This window comes from Aegilops tauschii, chromosome 3 (genome assembly GCF_002575655.3).
Source record: "Aegilops tauschii subsp. strangulata cultivar AL8/78 chromosome 3, Aet v6.0, whole genome shotgun sequence".
NCBI classification, from domain to species: domain Eukaryota; kingdom Viridiplantae; phylum Streptophyta; class Magnoliopsida; order Poales; family Poaceae; genus Aegilops; species Aegilops tauschii.
Genome location: NC_053037.3, coordinates 466,146,052 through 466,164,472, shown reverse-complemented (window position 1 = coordinate 466,164,472; position 18,421 = coordinate 466,146,052). Strand labels below are relative to the sequence as shown.

Below are 18,421 nucleotides of genomic sequence, written 5' to 3'. Positions count from 1 at the left end.
ACAGATAAGCTAAACCCCCCAACGAGAAAAAGAATGGATACAGATAAGCTAAAAGAATGTTTGGATGCTCTTTCCAACAGTGAAAGGCACGGCACAGTACGTAGCACTGGGCCGGATATATATGCATGCGGCCATGCAGCAGCATGCATATCTGAAGCGAGCCGTGAGTGATGGTCGAGTCACAATTACAACACGTGTCGATGGGCGACTTATCGGTCGATCGGCCGGCCGGCGGGGCTAAAAAAAAAGCTATAGTAGGCATCATCGTAGGCAGGATCCAGGCAAAGTGGTCGTGCTTTTGGGTCATTTTTCCTCTGTACGTGTTGTGGCCCGATTTGCTGCCCAACTTTAGCCCTGCTTTCTTCCACTGTAGAGTGTACTAATTTGCATGTCTGTCTGCTCAGTGGTCTTTCCTTTTTCCCATTGCGCACGTGTGCGACTTTGGTCCGAATCCCCGGGTGGCAAACGTCTCGTCCTTGTCCCGACACCTACACATATAGCTGAGCTTTGCTGTCAGCTGCTGGGCATTCTCACCGTCGATGAGCATGGCCGTCGATGAGCTGGGTCATGGGTCGTCAACTCATCCATGGAGAACCGACCGAGAAGTGACAGGTCACTAATTTTTCACTGTAGTCCATGTGTGGCTAGTCGTTATGTACAGTGGAAAGTTAGATTGAACATGCACCTCAGAGCAGTTGGTTTGGAGTAAGTGGCCGGCCAATGTTCCAAGTTCCAAGTGCAGCTGTTTCATCCATTTTCTTGAACAGATATGTGATGTGCATGTCCCCATGGCTGGCGTGACGGAATCCCGACGTCGTCACGTCCGCTTCCAACTTGAAGCTAGCGCCCATGCAGGCAGTACATGCTTATATTCGGTGATATCTCAAGTGATATTCCAGATGTGAAGCTCGGTACATTTCGTACCATGCATGCATGCATGGAAAGCGCATATATTGATATGCATGATGCGGTTCTCGAGATTAGTTCAGTGCTCAGTTGTACGCAAGAACGACGTCGGTTTTTAGAAAGAAGGTGATAGATGGGAACAAGATGTCAATATAATCAGCATATATTCTTAGCATATCGTCCATTAATTTCGATTGGGGTACACATATCATACAGGACATACTACACGAGTCGGCATGCAGTTTAGCCACACGTACACATATCATATGTAGGGGCTAGCGCTCATACATGCATGAGTTATTTGCCATCAGATTAATCATACACGCTGCAAGACCCGGTTAATTAATTGACTATTATTTGTTTCCAGTTCCAGGGACGGCTTGGCCCTTGAAACCCTCCAGCTGCGCCTTGCCCCTGGGCCCGTTCTTCCTTATGTACACCCTGTACTCGTCGAAGGTCATCGGGGGGTAGAGGGACGGCCGGTCCGGCCTCACCAGCTCCGCCGCCGGAGCTATCGGGACATCGCCTTTCGGGTTGTAGAAGAGCGCGAGGGAGATGCGCTCCTCCTTGGCGTTCACGATCACCCGGTGCTCCACGCTCTTGTACACAGAGTTGCTCAATATCTGCATCCACAATTAGTTACACCAACAAATAAATCAGCTCATGATCTATTCGCACATATAAGTACGGAGCAGTGTGTATACGTTGCTGACAATATGCATGGTTCATGGCTCACGCACATGGAATGTCTAGCTATATGCCGATGAATTAATTGTCCGTGCCGTGCATGCATGCATGCATGTGCGCGCTTGTTGTTCGGTACTACGTACATGGATCGTGGTGTGATCCGCCGGCCAGAACATGCATGAGTGTATGTCCGAGGGAGTTACGTAGTTGCTTCAGAAGACAAAAGTACGTACGCAATGCCGTAACGGGGTGATCACAATAATCGGCGTATTTTATGGCCGGCCGGCCACCGTCCATGCATGTGCGCGCGCGAGCTCTCATGCCGGGCTGCGCGCAAGTCTGAGTCAACTCCGGGAACAGATTATTTAACTGCCGACCGTGTGGCCAAGAGATCTTTCCGATCGGTTTTGTTTCTCGAAGCCGAACGGCACATGCATGGATAGACGCTTGCATGCATGCACATGCAGACTAATTATACGTACGATGAGTATATATACCTGGATCTGGTCGCCGACGTTGACGATGAAGGCGTCGTCGCGGACGGGCTGCACGGTGACCCACTCGCCGTCGGCGCGGCGGACCTGCAGGCCGCGGACGTGCTCGTCGGCGAGGAGCACGGTGAGGACGCCCGGGTCGGAGTGCGCCGAGAGGCCGAGCGTGAGGTCCGGCTGCGGGCACCGCGGGTAGTAGTTGGCGCGCAGGCACGCGCCGCACTCGGCCCCGCCGAACGCCTCCTGGAACCTCGCCTCCTCCAGCCCCAGGCTCGCCGACAGCACCTTCATCAGCACCTCGCACAGCCTCGTCACCTCCCGCCCGTACTCCTCCGACACCTCCCTGCAACCACACACATGCATACATATCACATCAGTGAGAGTACGTGTACGTGTACGGGTTTTCTCAAGCTAGACGTAGACGACGAAAGTGGCCTTCTGTTAACTTGTGCTACTGTCTTTGAAGTACAACCAAAACAGTGATTCTGCACGTGTACATCCATCTGTTGTTTTTAGAATTGTTGTTTTTAGGTCAACCGGGTACATCCATCTGTTGCTATGCTTAGCTGGCAAGCTTGGAATAGTAGTCATCACACTCTTGCCGGCCTGACGCTTTTGCATGAAAGAACCTTTCGCCTACTTTCCGTCCCATGCACGTGTTGGATTTCATATATGCTGACAAAGGTGTACGAAATGAATCTCCTTTTGTAATTGCACTTGTACACCCTATTTTTTAAGCAACAATGGCTATTACCACTTTTTATGTACTGATGATTGCAGTACATATGTAGATGTAATAGCCATATATATGGTGTCCTGTCTAATACTCCGATATACGGTTTTTTTTCGAAAATTACTCTGATATATTTCTCGCTGCAATCAATGTACTGTTCTTAGATAAAAGCTGGCCAAACTCTGATCATAAAGTTCTATGGAGATTGGGTTAAAAATATTTGGACATGTTTGGTGGTATGTCGTTCCAACACATATACATATTATATTTTGTTGATTATATATTGTTCTCCCTAGCCCGCCGGTGGTAGGGGAGGTGTTGTATGTTCATGTTGATTGTCGTTCAATTCTCTCCAGGAACGAATTATAGTATCCCACGCCCGTTTGAGTTAATTAAATTCTCCGAGGAGACTCACCCCCGTCATGTTAGGCTTATAACTAATTTCAAGGGAGTTGTAAATCATACAAAAAAGTTAAAGTTTTATCCCTTACTATGTAAATGGTCCCAATAATGCTCTAGTTCCCTATGGGATTTATGCTTTGAGCTTGAAAACACAACTCCGACGACAATATTGTTTTCGACTATAATTGTTAAAATCCAACTAAACCATGTTTCACAAAAGTACATGAGTACAAATGTACGCATGGTTTAATGTGTTTGTTCACTTACTTCAGTCCTATATATGTAGTTTATAATTAAATATACGATGTTCTAACTTTTCTCTAAATCGGATGCATACAAACATGTTTTAATTAATGTGTTTGTTCACTTATTTCAGTCCTATGTATTTTATATTTAAATATCCAAAACATCATATATTTATGAAAGAAAGGGAGTACAAGATACTGACGGTCAAAGTTCTCAAATTTTGAATTAGTCAAGTTTATAGGAGTTGCAATGAGTACACAAATGGTGTTTGTCAAATTTCTAGTAGGATCAACGGTCGTCGTGTAATTACTTCTCAGCCGCCGAGCGAGGGCACCATGCATGCAGATGAATCAGCACATGTGCAAGTCCACTAGCCAGGAAGAATCGTGTGGAAAATCAAAAGGCGGGGATCATCGGGATTCGGGAACATACTTGCAGATGGCGGGGTTGGTCGGCCAGTACTTATCGGGGCTCTTGGCGGCCTCCGGCGCGAGGTGGAGGAAGTAGTAGTCCCCCCAGTCGAGGGGCCCGCCCTTCTGGACGCCCACCCGGCTGCCGTACCCCTCGTACGTCCGCGGCTGGTTGGCGTACTGCTGCTTGGCCGAGATGGGCAGCCGGAAGAAGCCGCGCCAGGCCTCCCGCACCGCGCGCATCAGCTCCGGCGCCACCCCGTGGTTCACCACCTGGAAGAACCCCCAGTCCCGGCACGCCGCCGCCACGGCCTCGGTGATCAGGCCGTCGATGCGGCCGTCGCCGGCCGCGAGGAGCTCGCCGAGGTCGATGACCGGAATGCTGTCGTCGGAGGGCTCGCGGAGGGCGTTGGCGGCGGCGGCCAGGTGCTGCTGCGCCGGGCGGTCGCGCGGCGGCTTGACGTAGCAGCCCGGGATGGCGGCCAGGCCGCTCTCGGCGACCGCCTGCACGCGCACGATCGGCTCCGGCCACTCCTGCATGCAGTCCGCCATCGCGCTCGCGCTGCCGCTGCGTGCCACCTGCTGCCGATGGAACAGTGAAAGGGTGAGTAAAAGTGGGCACAGAAAAAGGCAACCCGACGACTATGCGCAGTGCGCACGCACACCGGCTGCCGGCCTGAGCCGCGTCTCGGCACATGCACGCAAAGCACACGAACACGACGGGAGCATAGCTAGCTAGCTAGCCAATTAAACGAGTGATGAACCACGAGGGGAGGGGAGGAGAGGAGACGGATGGAAGAATTAAACGGCCGGGGACAAAGCACGAGCACTGCTCATGGGAATGCTACGGACGGCCGACGACGTCTCGTGGACGGTCGACCTCGATCGTGCATGGCACCGATGGCGAGAGGAAGGCATGGGCAGCCACTAGCTTGATGGTCCATGGCGCCATAGCCATTACACACGGTGACTAGCAGGAGGACCCGAGCTACAGCACAAGGGATCAAGAAGCTAGGAAAGGTACGTACGTACGGCGTGCTGGACCGGAGACAGTTAAGCCGCGATCGAGTGTCGTGCTCGAGCTTGGAGGAAGTGGAGGTGTGGAATGCGCGCCGCGGCTGCTTAACTCTTCGCTGAGCCGGCGCTCGGCAGGGGTATATATAGGAGGGGGAGAGAGAGATTAAAGCCCGGATCAGCCGCAAGCTCTTGCGGTTTGTTGTTTAATTTGTCTTTTCCATAGAGGAACGGCTGAGCCGATCTGATCTGGGTGGCCGGCCGGCCGCAGCGCGCACAGCTGGGCCACAGCACGGGCCCCAGACCGGGAGGGAGCGGCGGAGGGAGAAACGTGGTTTTTGTGGGGGAATTGGGATTCGTTCGCGGTCGAGCGAGATGGGGGCCGCCTAGCTTGATGGCGACCGGCCGGCCGGGAGAGGAACAACGCAGCTGGCGATACCGCGCTGCAAGCTAGCTCCCGCTCGCTCGGATCAAACTTGATTAAATGTTGTTCAACTCACGGCGGCAGTCGCACGAACGAGCCAAACAGTTTGTGCCGCCACGTTTTGAGGTTTGACAAGACAAAGTCAAAGAGGTGCGGGATCATCGTTTTGTTTACACAGGGAGTAATCCGTAGCACTCCATTATTAACAAAAATAGATGAAATAATGTCGTTGAACTTGAATTTATCGAGATTGGTCGTCAAATCAGAATCGAAATAGTACTATTAAATTTATTTCTTTTTTTAAGGCCGAACATAACCCATTTCCATTCACTGAATAACAAAACAGGATTACTAAATCTCAGTCGACTGAGATTTAACGAAGTCTCAGTCGATGCCATATTCGTTAGATCTTACATGGAGTCCGTGTAAAATTTTCTTTCTTTCTTTTTATATGTTCTATCACTTGACTGAGACTTCGCTAAGTCTCAGTCGACTAAGATCTAGCCACACCCGTAACAAAAATACGACACCGATCTAAGAGATGTTCAGGAGCCGGGCAAAGGGAGAGTGAGTTCAAAGCCTCACCAGGAAACCCACTTCGGGTGCTCGCAATCGAAACATCCACTCTAGTTGTGCAAATCAGTAACTCCACATTGATCACGCAATGCAGTGGATGCATTGATTGCAGGCCACACTCCAGTCATTTGCACAGCCGCGCAGATCCTCATTGTGCTATTGGGGTTCTCTCTAAGCATCATCGCGCCACACTCCAAGGCACCTTGGTCTTCCTTCTTCACTAAACCTGCCTAATATATAAGATTGACATAGGAGGAAAACACAATTTCAAATGACGTTCTAGGGTGCTTGAATTCACAGGTCACTCGGTTACGACAATTCCAAATTGCCCAACAAACCACAACCAATCCAACCGTACAAAGCTTCTCACCGTCACATATGAACATGTAACACCAAGAGAAGAACTGCGAAAGGTTATTAGGACTCGGTTCAAAATACCAAGCCCATTGTGTGCCATCCAACTCTAGCAAGTGGACAAAGGAAAAACAAGTATTGAGAAGTTTCCTCTCGTTACAACAAGAACATTTTGGGTTGTCAGCCCAATTCCTCTTTTTTCATAACATCCTTAGTCAAAACAACATACTCCAACAGTATTTTCAAAGGGATTTTAGCTCTCTAAATCCATTTAAAGTCACAGCCAACAGTATTTCTTTCAAAATATTCGTAAAAAAATTAGTAGTAAAAGTCTTTTTAGAGCCAAGGGACATGGACAATTGGTCAGGCCTAGGTTTAAGATTTAAACCAACAATAGTAGAGCACACTTCATCCCATTGGTTACTCAAGGAGGGTAGAGAAGCCTTCTAAAAAAGGCATTCACAGGCATGTTGACTCCTAGTGAGTGTTCGCAAGGTAGTGTTTATCAACTATGTTAGCAACACTATGTTTTTTCCGCGAAAAGGCCTAAGGTCATATATTAAATATCACATTTCCTGATTGTCAAAAATAGGTATCACATGTCCTCAGAAATACACCATACCTTACAAGAAATACAAAGAACCATTCAAAATCTTGAGGATGTCGAAGTCTTCTTCCTCCAGCGTCCAATGACGGCGCACTGTGAGCATAGCTCGATGCCGCATCTGGGCATCCACCTGGACGGAGCAAACTTTTTGAAACCCAAGAACTTGTGGAAGCAGCGGCCAAGAAGTCATCGATGCAGACCAGGAAACGCCGGCGGCCGGAATCCATGAAGTAAATCACCGCCCCGGAGCAAATAAATTCTGATAAGAGCCTGTAGAATATTTGAAGACCACGGAAGCCAGCCGAATCTATAGGTATCCATCAGAAATCTAAATCGATCGGATCCGGAAGACCTGCTGGAGATTAGTAAGTTGTGCTTGGTAGCCAAACAAACAAGTCGCCTGAAAAACATTTCCACCAACGTGGTTCCTGGACCACCCTCTCCCACCGCGCCCCTCCTTCACCCCAAACACGCAGCACATACACACTGCAATGCTAAACCGGACAAGACATGCTATGTGACGATGTGAAGAACTTCATTCAACGCCTCGCCTTGTATTCCATGTTGATCTCATAATTGTGAAAAAAATGTGAAAAGGTCATGAGGTAGGACAACATCCACTCTCGGTAGAAAGCATCAATTAATCTTGAGCTTTCTTTGATTGCATTTTTTTAAGCTCTCTGACAGCCACACTTGACGACAGAAAAGCAATGATCGATGGTCCCCGATATAAAAGAAAGAGAGAAAAATAAGCAGAATTAATGGACACAGTTCGGCGCGTGATTGCCCATACTCTTGCCCTCTTGTTTTGAGCTTTCTTTTTCGGAAAAACAGCCGCACGATGCATCAATTAATTTGGCGCGAGGGCCGCCGAAAACGAGTAACAAACAAAAATACGTATGCAGTAGTACTACCGTACCAGCTTTCGCTGAGTACCTAATTAAGTGTCTTTGTTAAGTAAGTACGGTACAACTATACAAGGAAAACGCACGCCTTACTTTTGCCCTAGCACTCATTTGGTCTGGTGGTAGAAGCTCCAAGATCATGGTTGTTGAGCCTCTCGTTATCTGGACATCATGGAGCAAAGGATGTCGCGGTCGGCAGTCCAATCTCGACACCATATGATTGTCAATATAATTTTCTTGAACTAATGGGGAAATAACTTGCAGACTTTCCGGAAGTGGCATGCACCCCCTCGTGTCGTGTCGTGCTGCTCGTTGGTCGCCGCATGGGACAATTGGCAACTACGTACACCGATCTGATCGGATGATTGTTGCCGCTACGTGTCGCCGACTGGCTTTGCTTTTTTGTGAACTAGTTTTAGAAAAAACGGGCTCTGCAAATGCCGACTTGATGGCGGATGCATGCATGGCGCCAAGGCCGCAACATAATGTGGTATGGCATGTGGGTATCTACCGGTGTGATGGGGACATAGAGATTGGGATAAAGCCAAAACCGACAGCGGGAGGAGATCCGTGGCAGTAGACGCGACTTTCATCTTGTCGTGGTGCTGCGCATGCTTGTACCGTTCTACTACCGCTTAGTTATGTTTTTATGCTATTTTTCTACTATAACAAATAAATGAGAAAACAACGTGTTTAATTATTTTCATGAGACATTCCTTTTTGCTTCAATTTCTGTGTGAAGTGCGCGCGAACAATGTTTCGTTTTTTATCGTCGGATCGGGCTGTTGAATTACTACTCCTACTTCTTTTCTGTTACTACTCTCTCCTTTCCGGTTTATAGGGCTCAATTCAAAAATCTCACCAACCAAGGTAGATGATGAGTGCTGGAATACTTTTTGTAGTTTGCAAAAGCACCCAACTAATGCTCTTGTTTTCCTCAACAAATTATGTTTACCAATGCATTAATTACAATGCATGCATGCATAAAGTACATGCATTGGTCAATTTTCTCTTAATACTTGCATGTAATGATTTAATGTATCTTAGAATCTGAACTTATGATGAGGAACAACCAAATTGAACCTTATAAAATGGAAAAACTAAAATTTTAAGATAAGCTTATAAACCGGAAAGGAGGGAGTACTACACGAAACGTAACAGACAGACGAGGCCGTGGGTGTCTATCTAGTGGAGCTGTGGCACACCACCCGACAAATCACGACCAACCTGCTTGCTCTCGGTTGGCGATCCAACGCACCGTGTCAGTCATGCACTTGTGTCTTGATGTGGCAAATAACCCTGGGAGGACCGTCGGCTCGGACCCCTCCACAACGCCGCAGTTTTTATCTTGTCCGTTAATAAAGGTTCCATTTACATGACATGGTTGGGGAGATTAATTATGCCGGCGGCCCTGACATGCCGCCAACGCGACGAGACCCGCCCTCTCCAACTGTCGGCAGGGGGCATCATCATCCCGCCGCCGCACCGCCGCAATGGCAGCCGCGCCCCTTTCATTTTCACGGCGTCGCTCTCCCGCAGCCGCGAGCGAGCGAGCAGGAGCAGGTAGGCAACGGACCATCTCCCCTCCCGTCACAAAATCCAGCACGTGGGCGCGGCATGTGCGCCCGGAGGCACCGGTAAGGTAATAAGCGCGGCCGCACTCCACAGCGCCGCAAACTCGCGCGGCGCACCCCCAGCCGTCCGTCCGGGTGCGAACAGAGGGAGACGCGCTGCCGACGCGACGCGGCGCTTTCCCCCGCCGGCGATTTAGCGGCGCGCCGCACGCGCCATCGTCCCGAATTCTCTACTGCTACTGTGCTCCGTATCTTTCGCCTCGCTATCGGCCACGCGCGCGCTCGGGATCGCAATCGCATCGATCCAGCCAGCAGATCGCCGCTCTTGAGGCACAATTCAGCTGGTGGAACAAACTCGGGGCGACAGTGACCCCGACCTGATCGTTTTACGTGGCTGACTCTACTCCGACACTACTCTATTTCTAGGGCAGCCAGGGTCCGTGGATCTGGCCACGTAGCTCGGCTCGGATATCTATCTATCTATCTCCAGCCGCTTTTTGGATGACCAAGTGTCAAGTGTGTGTGTGCCGCGCAGGCGCTCCACGTAGCCGCCCACGGCGCTGTCGATCCGGGGGGTTGCGATCGCCAAACCAAAAAGACGATGGATTTTATATGATGCCGTGGCGGAAAGCGGGGCCGCCGCCGCCGCACTGGTTTATTATTGCGGCGGCGGCGGCGAGAGAGGGGCGACAGAGCCGGGTTCCGTTGGGAAATATGCATTTTGTTTGCTGTCGCTGTATCTTACCTCCGGATGCATGCGCTTACTAAAAACGCTTAACATAACAGAGCCGTGAGCCTCCCGGCTCGATCTTGTCCCCCGAATTCAACTGCATCACTCGTTATCCTGCTGCAAGTACCCCCACCCTACCTATTATGCTCTGCTGCTGATGCTCAGCTTCTGGGTTCTGATTATCCAGCAGCATTGCGAAACCCTGCTTCGCACGTGGTTTTTAACTCCTGCGGCATGGCATCGGTCCCATGCTTATGGGTTACGAAAGCATCGATCGGGTCAGAACAACTTGGGTGAAAATGGAACGGCATCCGCCATTATTTGTACCTTGTGTACTAGCTGCACATTGTCTCGTCTCTTTCGGTACCACCTTGCTTTTGTTTTCAAGAACACGATAGCACCTTCTTTTTAACACAGTACAATCACCGATTGCTCACATACACACACATACACTTAACCCGATGAACGCACGCACGCATACCATATCCCTATGAGCACCTCCGAGATAGTGAGCCAGCACAACATCTTATTTCAGACACATTTACGCCAAATCTAGAAACTGTATTTGTGTACGGCAAAACATTGTACAACACTTAACATCAGTGGTTCAGAAAAGCAGGCGCACTGCTCTTGGTACATCCGTCAGCGCGTGCGTGCGACTGCCACTGATCCAGGAGAACTAATTACACATGTGAGCCAATCAGAGGGGGTTCCACCTATCTAAATTTCCACGCAAAACGACCATGACAAAAACTAAAGGAGCTGCTGCTTAGTGGGGCCCAAATGCCTAACTACATGCACAAATAAACACCATGGCTTTTACTCCACGCCCAATTTGACGGAACCGTCCTTCACAAGCTTCATGCTAAGGCTGTTGAATCTGCCTCTCGAGTAGTGCCGTGATGCCTTTCTCCAGTCTGTGCCCGTCTTCATCATCGCCACGAATTCGTCGTAGCTAATTTTGCCATCCTACAGTTGATGCCAGGAAAAGCAGATGATCTTTTAGTCAATCAGAAACGATGCTGGCTTTACGAGGTAGTACAAGAGAATCATCACCTTATCGGTGTCAACTTCTTGCAGTATGTCATTCACAACTTCCATGCTATCAGCTGCTCCGTCATCCTTCAGAGCCTCTCGAAGCTCGTCCGGCTCGATGTAACCATTGCCATCCTTGTCGAAGAATAAGAAGGCCCGCCGAAGGTGCTCGTCATTTGCCATCCTTTGCAGATGAAGAGAGACAGCTAGAAATTCGGCATAATCTAGTACTCCTTTACCGTTTGTATCCACCTGTTTGCCAACCATAGGTGGTCAATAAAACGTGCTGAGTATACCATACGAACTAATGCGAGTAAATCCGGGAATTTATCCCAGTTTTGTCTACTGCCCTCCCTGTGCCAAATAGTTATACTGCTCCTAATTGCAACCATCAACTCAAACAAACATAACCCCTCACATGATACCATGGACAAATAAATTGACAATCTCAATCCACCCAAGATAACATAATGATGCAAGGTAAAATTACCAGGCAAACATCAAACAGAGAGGCAATAAGTTATTTCAAGCACGATGATAAAGTGAGTCGACACACTGTCAATAACTGGACAAGGCCGCTACATGTAAGTATGCAGATGATACAAACTAAAACAGTTACTCTATGTCTGATGCAAATGATGCAAACCAAGACCATTATGGTTGCTAAATGGAATGAGTACTCAATACTAGCTTCTCTAGCTTTTGTTAGCTAGAAGGGAATGAGTCACATGAACCTAGGCCAAGTGGCGAGCTAGAATAAATATCCAATGGGAATTTTCATTTCTAGTCTGGCGAGAAATGTCAAACACATCAAGCTGTACACTGAATGTAAAATACATGAGCAGCTAAGGGGCTAAGTCAAATATTTGCAGCAAATCACCACCAGATATAAAGTTTGACATGTTGAACAATGGAATAGCATCTAAAAACCAACTGGCAGAAGGAAAATGGACAGCCCAAACAGCACATTTGATGAGAAAGGTTGTGTACCATCATGGAAAAGCACTAAGAAACAGCTGTTGAGGTCACAAGTTTGAGCCCTCCTATTTTAATTTTAACTTGTTTATGAAACTGCTGATCTAATTGAAATAATTCGACCACATTTATTTACCCTACTATGGAATATAAGAGGGACCAATACATAAATGGCCTACCAATGGATGCAAAAATGAAACAGTCATCGTAGTGATTAGAACATTTGTTAGCTGTGGGATCATTTAACATTCCACTGAAATTCCGTGATGATCTGGCAAATGAAAATGAAAGACCTAGAGGGCAAGGACACCTGAGGCTTAAGATGATATTGCCTTTTCTACGTGATTCTTTGCTGTATATCAAATCTTTTGGAGCTACACATAGTTTAACCAAAACTATCACAAAAACATATGGCTGTTTATTTCGTACACTTAAAAGTTTGGTTTGACACAAATTTCGTGGCAGATGAACCCTTCACCATATATGAGACAATTTTGGCACATAATTGAATGTCCAGTGGGCCAGATGACCGCACTTATTGACATACCTATCACGGATGTAAAGTTTTAACAAATTCTCATGAAAACTCCATAAAAGCGTAGTTTGCTTTCATGAATTTACTCCTTTAGATAGCAATGCTCCCCAAATATGTGGTTTGTTAGACACCAATTGATCTTCTAGGAAAATAGACACATGTCTTGTCTCATGTTTTTTAAATAAAGAATAGAGAATAAAGTTTAAATTCTTTGCAATACTTACAGCTTCAATAAGCATCTGCACTTCTGATTCCGCAAGGTGAGAGCCAAATTTTGCTATCCCACTCTTCAATTCTTCACAAGAGACAATGCCATCATTGTCAGTATCCATTGCCTTAAACATCTCCTTTATATCCTCAACTTCCTCAGCTGACAAATGATCAGCGATGACCTGGTAAAAAGTTATACGCCATATATGTCACACGACAAGTAAATTGCCATGGCAATGACTTGCAAAATAGTTGAGCAGACCAGGATGGAAAGGTTAAATGAGCTAGGTGCATACTCTTAGAGCTCTTCTTTTGAATCTATTCATTCTCGAAAATTGCTTAAGCCTTGACTTGACAATATCGCCAAGAGGAACATTTGGAGCTTTCTTAGCATTTTGAAGCCAATGGTGCTCTGTGAAATAAAAGTTGATGTCATGAAATTACTTACACGGACGTATAACAAACCAGGGGAAAACAGATGAACAAGAATTCAGAAATACTGACAAAAAAGACAAGATGCTTAAGAAGCATTTCCACACTCGAAAAGAATATGAGCTGACGTAACTTCAAGTTACAAAGCAGACCACAATTCTGATCCTAATATTCTTTCAGGCTGTAGTACAAATAATAAAATGCCCAAGCGCATCCGGATGACTGAAATTGGTCTATGTTTTGTTTAACATGTGCGCTTAGGTGAAGAAGTGTCTGATCTCAAAACTCTGAATTCTGAAACAACAGAACTGATTAATCCCAAGTTTTAAGATGGAGAATTTCAGGTGCTCTTCTGTTCAAGTTTATGCTTATAGATTCTGCAATGCAGAAAACTATCTGGCACAAAAAAAAAGTCGTGCTTCAGATAGGCAGATAAAATCAACACACAGACTTCAGGGTTGGTTACCAAGTCTGTATTTATGAAGTAGGAGTAACTTCAAAGTCAAATATTACCTCCGTCCCAAATTACTTTTCTTAGATTTGTCTAGATACGGATGTAGCTAACACTAAAGTGTAGACAAATCTAAGACAAGTAATTCGGGGCGGAGGGAGTACTTTATATCAGATTTACTCATGTAGTACATGACAACTTGAAATTCAATTACTCCAGAGTTATAGATGTATCACATGGAAAAACTTGAAACTTCACAGTTACTTCAGAGCCACCATGATCATCAAATCAGGAAGCTAATTAATGCACATGGGCCATGCTGTTTTGGTCATTCCACATTGCATTAACGGCTAAAATGGATGGTAAATGCTAAAATGCAACGGCAGTGGCAAAACCATAAAAAGAACTAACGGAACTGTGGAATTTTCATAATTAAATAGAAAGTAATGGCACGGCTATAATTCCAGACGAGACTAGTGGCACTGACATAAATTTCCATGGGTAGATTCTGACATGATGCTATATTTCTGGAAGGAACAGAAATGAAAAATGTGGAGTTTTACAGTGGCAATTACTGACCACTGAACTGAATAGTTTCTGCATGGAAGTAAGAAAGAAGCATAACAGTGTGCCATGTACATACCAAGAACCTGCTTTGCAGTTAACCTGAGCTTTGGATCTGGTTCCAACATACGTCGAACCAAATCTTTAGCATTTTCCGATACATTAGGCCAGGGTTCCCGCTTAAAATCGATATTTCCACGAAGAATAGCTTGTGCTACCCCTTGTTCGGTCTCTGCAATATTTTCATGTAAGCTTTCATGAAGAAGAGTAAAGATAAAGGCATAAAGCCAATGACAGAGAAGGTTTGAGTTAAGGTAGTACCGGCCCAAAATGGAGGAACTCCACATAGTAAAATATATAAGATAACCCCGGCACTCCATATGTCTATTTCCGGTCCATAGTTTCTCTTCAATACTTCGGGAGCCATGTAATAAGGGCTTCCAACAATTTCTGAAAACTTTTCACCTGAAAAGTAACACATAAAGAAAGATTCAGATGAAAATAGATCACTTTCTGTACGAAAAGGCACACTGTGCAATCGCTGTAAATCAACAACATTGCTAGCGACGCTACAAGGTTGTATTTTTGGAGCGGACTATGGCACGACAGACAGAGCGCGCAAACCGCCCAGTGGTCCATTTGACGTCAGCAAAGCACATCAACACCCGTAGCACACGGCAGCACAACGTATGATGAGACAATGTGGGAGCGCATCGCGAAGGAGACCATTTTCCTACCGTTCGCACTGGTGTTTCCTTGTTATTTTATGGTTTTATCTTACATATCTACACCCTAAGTCCCAACCAGTAAGCATACTTGATAAGCTATGATCACTACTGGTGTTTAAGTGTCACTGTCAGGACGAAGTGCTCACGTGGATAGTACTTCCTAGATTACGATTACTTTTCTTATCTATAAGATTTGGTATGGGTTGGTTCCTTACATTATCTCATAGGATTTGGTTTCCACGCATTCTCTACATAAAGGACGGGATTGTATCTTCAAATTAAGTAAAACGGAAGACACACCATCCATCCCCTTGTCCTAAAATCCCCTCTCCTCCATTAAGCCATGCTCTCAGATCCAGACCCTGTCAGTATGGTAGATACATCCAGCATCCCTTCCTAAACTGTAATAATTTCAGAGTTATATAATTTATCCTAAAGTACAGCCCACTAAGCTCATCTCACACTGAAGAACTGAATGTATTCAGTGCAAAATGGCTAAATTTAGCAACAACTGATGTTCCACCACTTGCTTCTTCCGATTCCTAGTAGTAGTAGGCTGATACTAGAGACATCCTAGATCATGGACCTGAAGCACCAAACACAGAACCCACAACACGATGTTCAGCAAACCAAATAATCGAGGCTAAATCAACAGCATAGAGGGTTGACATTGAACTAATGCCATATCAATCCAAAAAGCGGAGTAAAGGTGATGCATATACATTATCCACTTGGTTGGATACTCCAGAATCCTGCCTTCAAAATACTAGCTACAGTCGCATTCGCTAGCCTACCCAAATTCCTTCCGATAATTCTAAGTTCTGAATGAAAGAGACACCAACCAAGCAACGGCCTTCAGCTACCGGGATGTCCATTGCCAGCACTCCACCTACGACTAAGAAAGCCCATTAAACCCATAAATCCCGCCCATGTTTTTTTCCCTTGAGAAATGCAGATTCTCCCAAATTGGGAAACGGATCTAAGATTCCAGTCCAGGGGGGTTGGCTCACCGGGCTTGAAGAAAATGGAGAGGCCGAAATCGATGGCCTTGAGCGGCGAGTTCTCCTTCTTGTTGGCGAAGAGGAAGTTCTCGGGCTTGAGGTCCCGGTGGATGACGCCGTGGCGGTGGCAGAGCTGCACGACCTCGACGATGGTGCGGGTGACGTTGGCGGCGGCGCGCTCCGTGTAGTGGCCCCTGGCGACGATGCGGTCGAAGAGCTCGCCGCCCTCGCAGAGCTCCATGACGAGGTGCACGGCGCCCTCGTCCTCGCACGCCTCCCGCAGGGCCACGATGCTGTGGCTCCGGGGCAGGTGGCGCATGATGGCCACCTCCCGCCGCACGTCCTCCACGTCCACGGGGGTGCGCAGCTTGCGCTTGGAGATGGACTTGCAGGCGAGCTGCTCCTTGGTGTCCCGGTCGACGCAGAGGTACGTCACCCCGAACTCGCCGCGCCCCAGCTCCCGGTCCAGCAGGTACTTGTCGTCGATCCCGCCGATGAAGTCGCACCCCTCCTCGCCCAGCACGGCCAGCCGCTTCTGCCCGCCTCCCCCGCCGGTCCCCGCGGCGCCGCTCCGGGGCTGGTGCGGCTTATTCTTCCTGGCGGCGGCGGAGGCGGGGAAGTGCGAGGACTTGACGTCCTCCCGCGCGGCGGCGGCCGGCGAGCGGCAGCAGTTGCCCATGGCCGCGCGCGGGGATCAGCGGGGCGGGGGGCTAGGGTTTGTACGGCATTGCCCGGCTGGGTTGGAGAGAATTGAAGGGCGCTCGCTCTACTCTACTCTGCCCTGCCAGCGGAGAGAGCCTACACGCGGAGGGAGGCAGGCGGACAGGGAGGGAGTAGAGGAGCAGTAACTGAGTCTGGGTGTGCAACGGTATGGCGGGGGACGCGTAGCGATGGATGGGGTCGGCAGGCAGCTTCGCGCGCACGCCGACGAGGGCAGAGCGGCGGGGGCCGTTCGGGCGCGCGTGTGCGTGACCGGTGGGACCTTGGCGCTTCTGGGTCCGTTTCCGGGTGCGGCTTGCGGTTCGGCGGTGGGGGTTGGGGGTGGGGGGTTTGACTGCGCCCGCGCACGGCGAGAGAAAAGAGGGGGATGGCGTGGCGTCACTCCTTTTGTTTCTCTTTTCTTCCTCAAGATTTGCCGTTGCACACACGCAATGGAGTGGCATATCAGAAAATCAAAATATGTATTTTAACAAAAGAAAAGATATACTATTATGTATTGCGAATTCTTGGAAAGCTTTGGGATCTTACCTGTAATTGGAACTACACATTTGTGTGTGTAAAGCTTTCGAAGTTGGGTAGTAGTAGGACCATGGCTTTCCAAGCATGTATGGCAGGAACTGAAACAAGAAAGCTAAGGTACCACAGTGCAGTGGGCTTTTCAAGAGATTGTTGGATTGAACGAGACATGAGAAAGCGACTGCGTGTGGGATTTATGGAGGATGAAGACCAGTGCACGGAAATATTTTTGATATGTAGACCTAGATATTAACTCGTGAAATCATCGTGTCATTAAGCATTGGCTATGCTATTGGTTCGTGAAATCAGCTTACCATTAATTTTTTGACATCAAAATCAGCTTATCATTTTCCCGCAAAAAAAGGAAAAGAAAAATCAGCTTATCATTAAGTTAGGCTACGAGTTCGAGTGTACCACAACTGTGTGGCTGCATTGAGGACCACCATGTATTGAGGATCTCTTGCCTCAGAAATGTAACTCCGTCATTACGGAATAAACTGTTCTTTTCCTCGCGAACAAATTATTAAGTTAGGTACGTGTGATTTGAAGGTAACTTTTCCTCTCCTCTTTCATTTTCTTCGCGAAAAAAATAGATCTTTTATAAAAGTTTACTTGAAGTACAAAGTATCTTAAACGTAATAAAAATTTCATGGAGATTCCAAGACCATCGAACCACCACTACTGTAGCCAAAACGAGTCGTTGACGTGTCGTTGTCGCCGCTCCTCTAGCGAAGGCGGCTTGACCTTGTCGACGACAGTCGGGAAGTCTTCGTGCACGTGCTCCTAAGGAGCAATGCCCTTGAGCCGCAGTCATCGCCGTCGAACCCTTGCATAAATCTGAAACATCTGACACCAAATCTCGCCACAGGACGAGAAACTCTTACCTTACCGCCCCAAGGAGACGGCAACTCCATCGACTACGTCCAAACGGACGAACTCAAGGGGGGTCGAAGCTCAGAATACAATGTCGAAGAAGAAGCGTCGTCATCCGCCCAAGCGCCGCATCTGTGAGGAATAAAAACCCTAACCTAAACTACTAACCGAAGCGGACGCACCAAGATTCCCATCACCGACCGCTGTAGCAGCAGGCAGAGAGAAGGTGAATCCACAAGCTCACTGATGAAGCCTGAAGGGGAAAGTTTGTCCTAGTTGTCTAGGGATAGGGGAGGAGATAAGAAGTGCAAAACACCAACTC

General features: G+C 47.7%; 2 protein-coding genes across 4 annotated transcripts; both read right to left on the bottom strand.

Annotated features, from left to right (window-relative positions):
* Nucleotides 1–1,056: 1,056 nt before the first annotated feature.
* LOC109780314 (jasmonate-induced oxygenase 2) lies at nucleotides 1,057–5,125 on the bottom strand. 3 transcript variants are annotated; one of them, XM_020338907.4, is made up of 4 exons: nucleotides 4,908–5,125; nucleotides 3,898–4,457; nucleotides 2,091–2,427; nucleotides 1,057–1,529 (listed from the first exon to the last, which is right to left on the bottom strand). In XM_020338907.4, the coding sequence occupies exons 2-4, from the start codon at nucleotides 4,425–4,427 to the stop codon at nucleotides 1,260–1,262; spliced, it is 1,137 nt and encodes a 378-aa protein (XP_020194496.1). In that variant the 5' UTR covers nucleotides 4,428–4,457; nucleotides 4,908–5,125; the 3' UTR covers nucleotides 1,057–1,259. The 3 variants fall into 3 exon arrangements, with proteins under 3 accessions (XP_020194496.1, XP_020194495.1, XP_020194494.1); XM_020338906.4 differs by having other exon boundaries at nucleotides 3,898–4,454; nucleotides 4,904–5,124; XM_020338905.4 differs by having other exon boundaries at nucleotides 4,904–5,123.
* A 5,474-nt stretch (nucleotides 5,126–10,599) lies between these two features.
* Nucleotides 10,600–17,595, bottom strand: LOC109780316 (calcium-dependent protein kinase 3). The gene is made up of 7 exons (XM_020338908.4): nucleotides 16,000–17,595; nucleotides 14,583–14,726; nucleotides 14,341–14,493; nucleotides 13,111–13,226; nucleotides 12,829–12,996; nucleotides 11,116–11,346; nucleotides 10,600–11,028 (listed from the first exon to the last, which is right to left on the bottom strand). Exons 1-7 carry the CDS (start codon nucleotides 16,667–16,669, stop codon nucleotides 10,879–10,881), a joined length of 1,632 nt encoding a protein of 543 aa, XP_020194497.1. The 5' UTR covers nucleotides 16,670–17,595; the 3' UTR covers nucleotides 10,600–10,878.
* Between the last annotated feature and the right edge of the window lie 826 nt (nucleotides 17,596–18,421).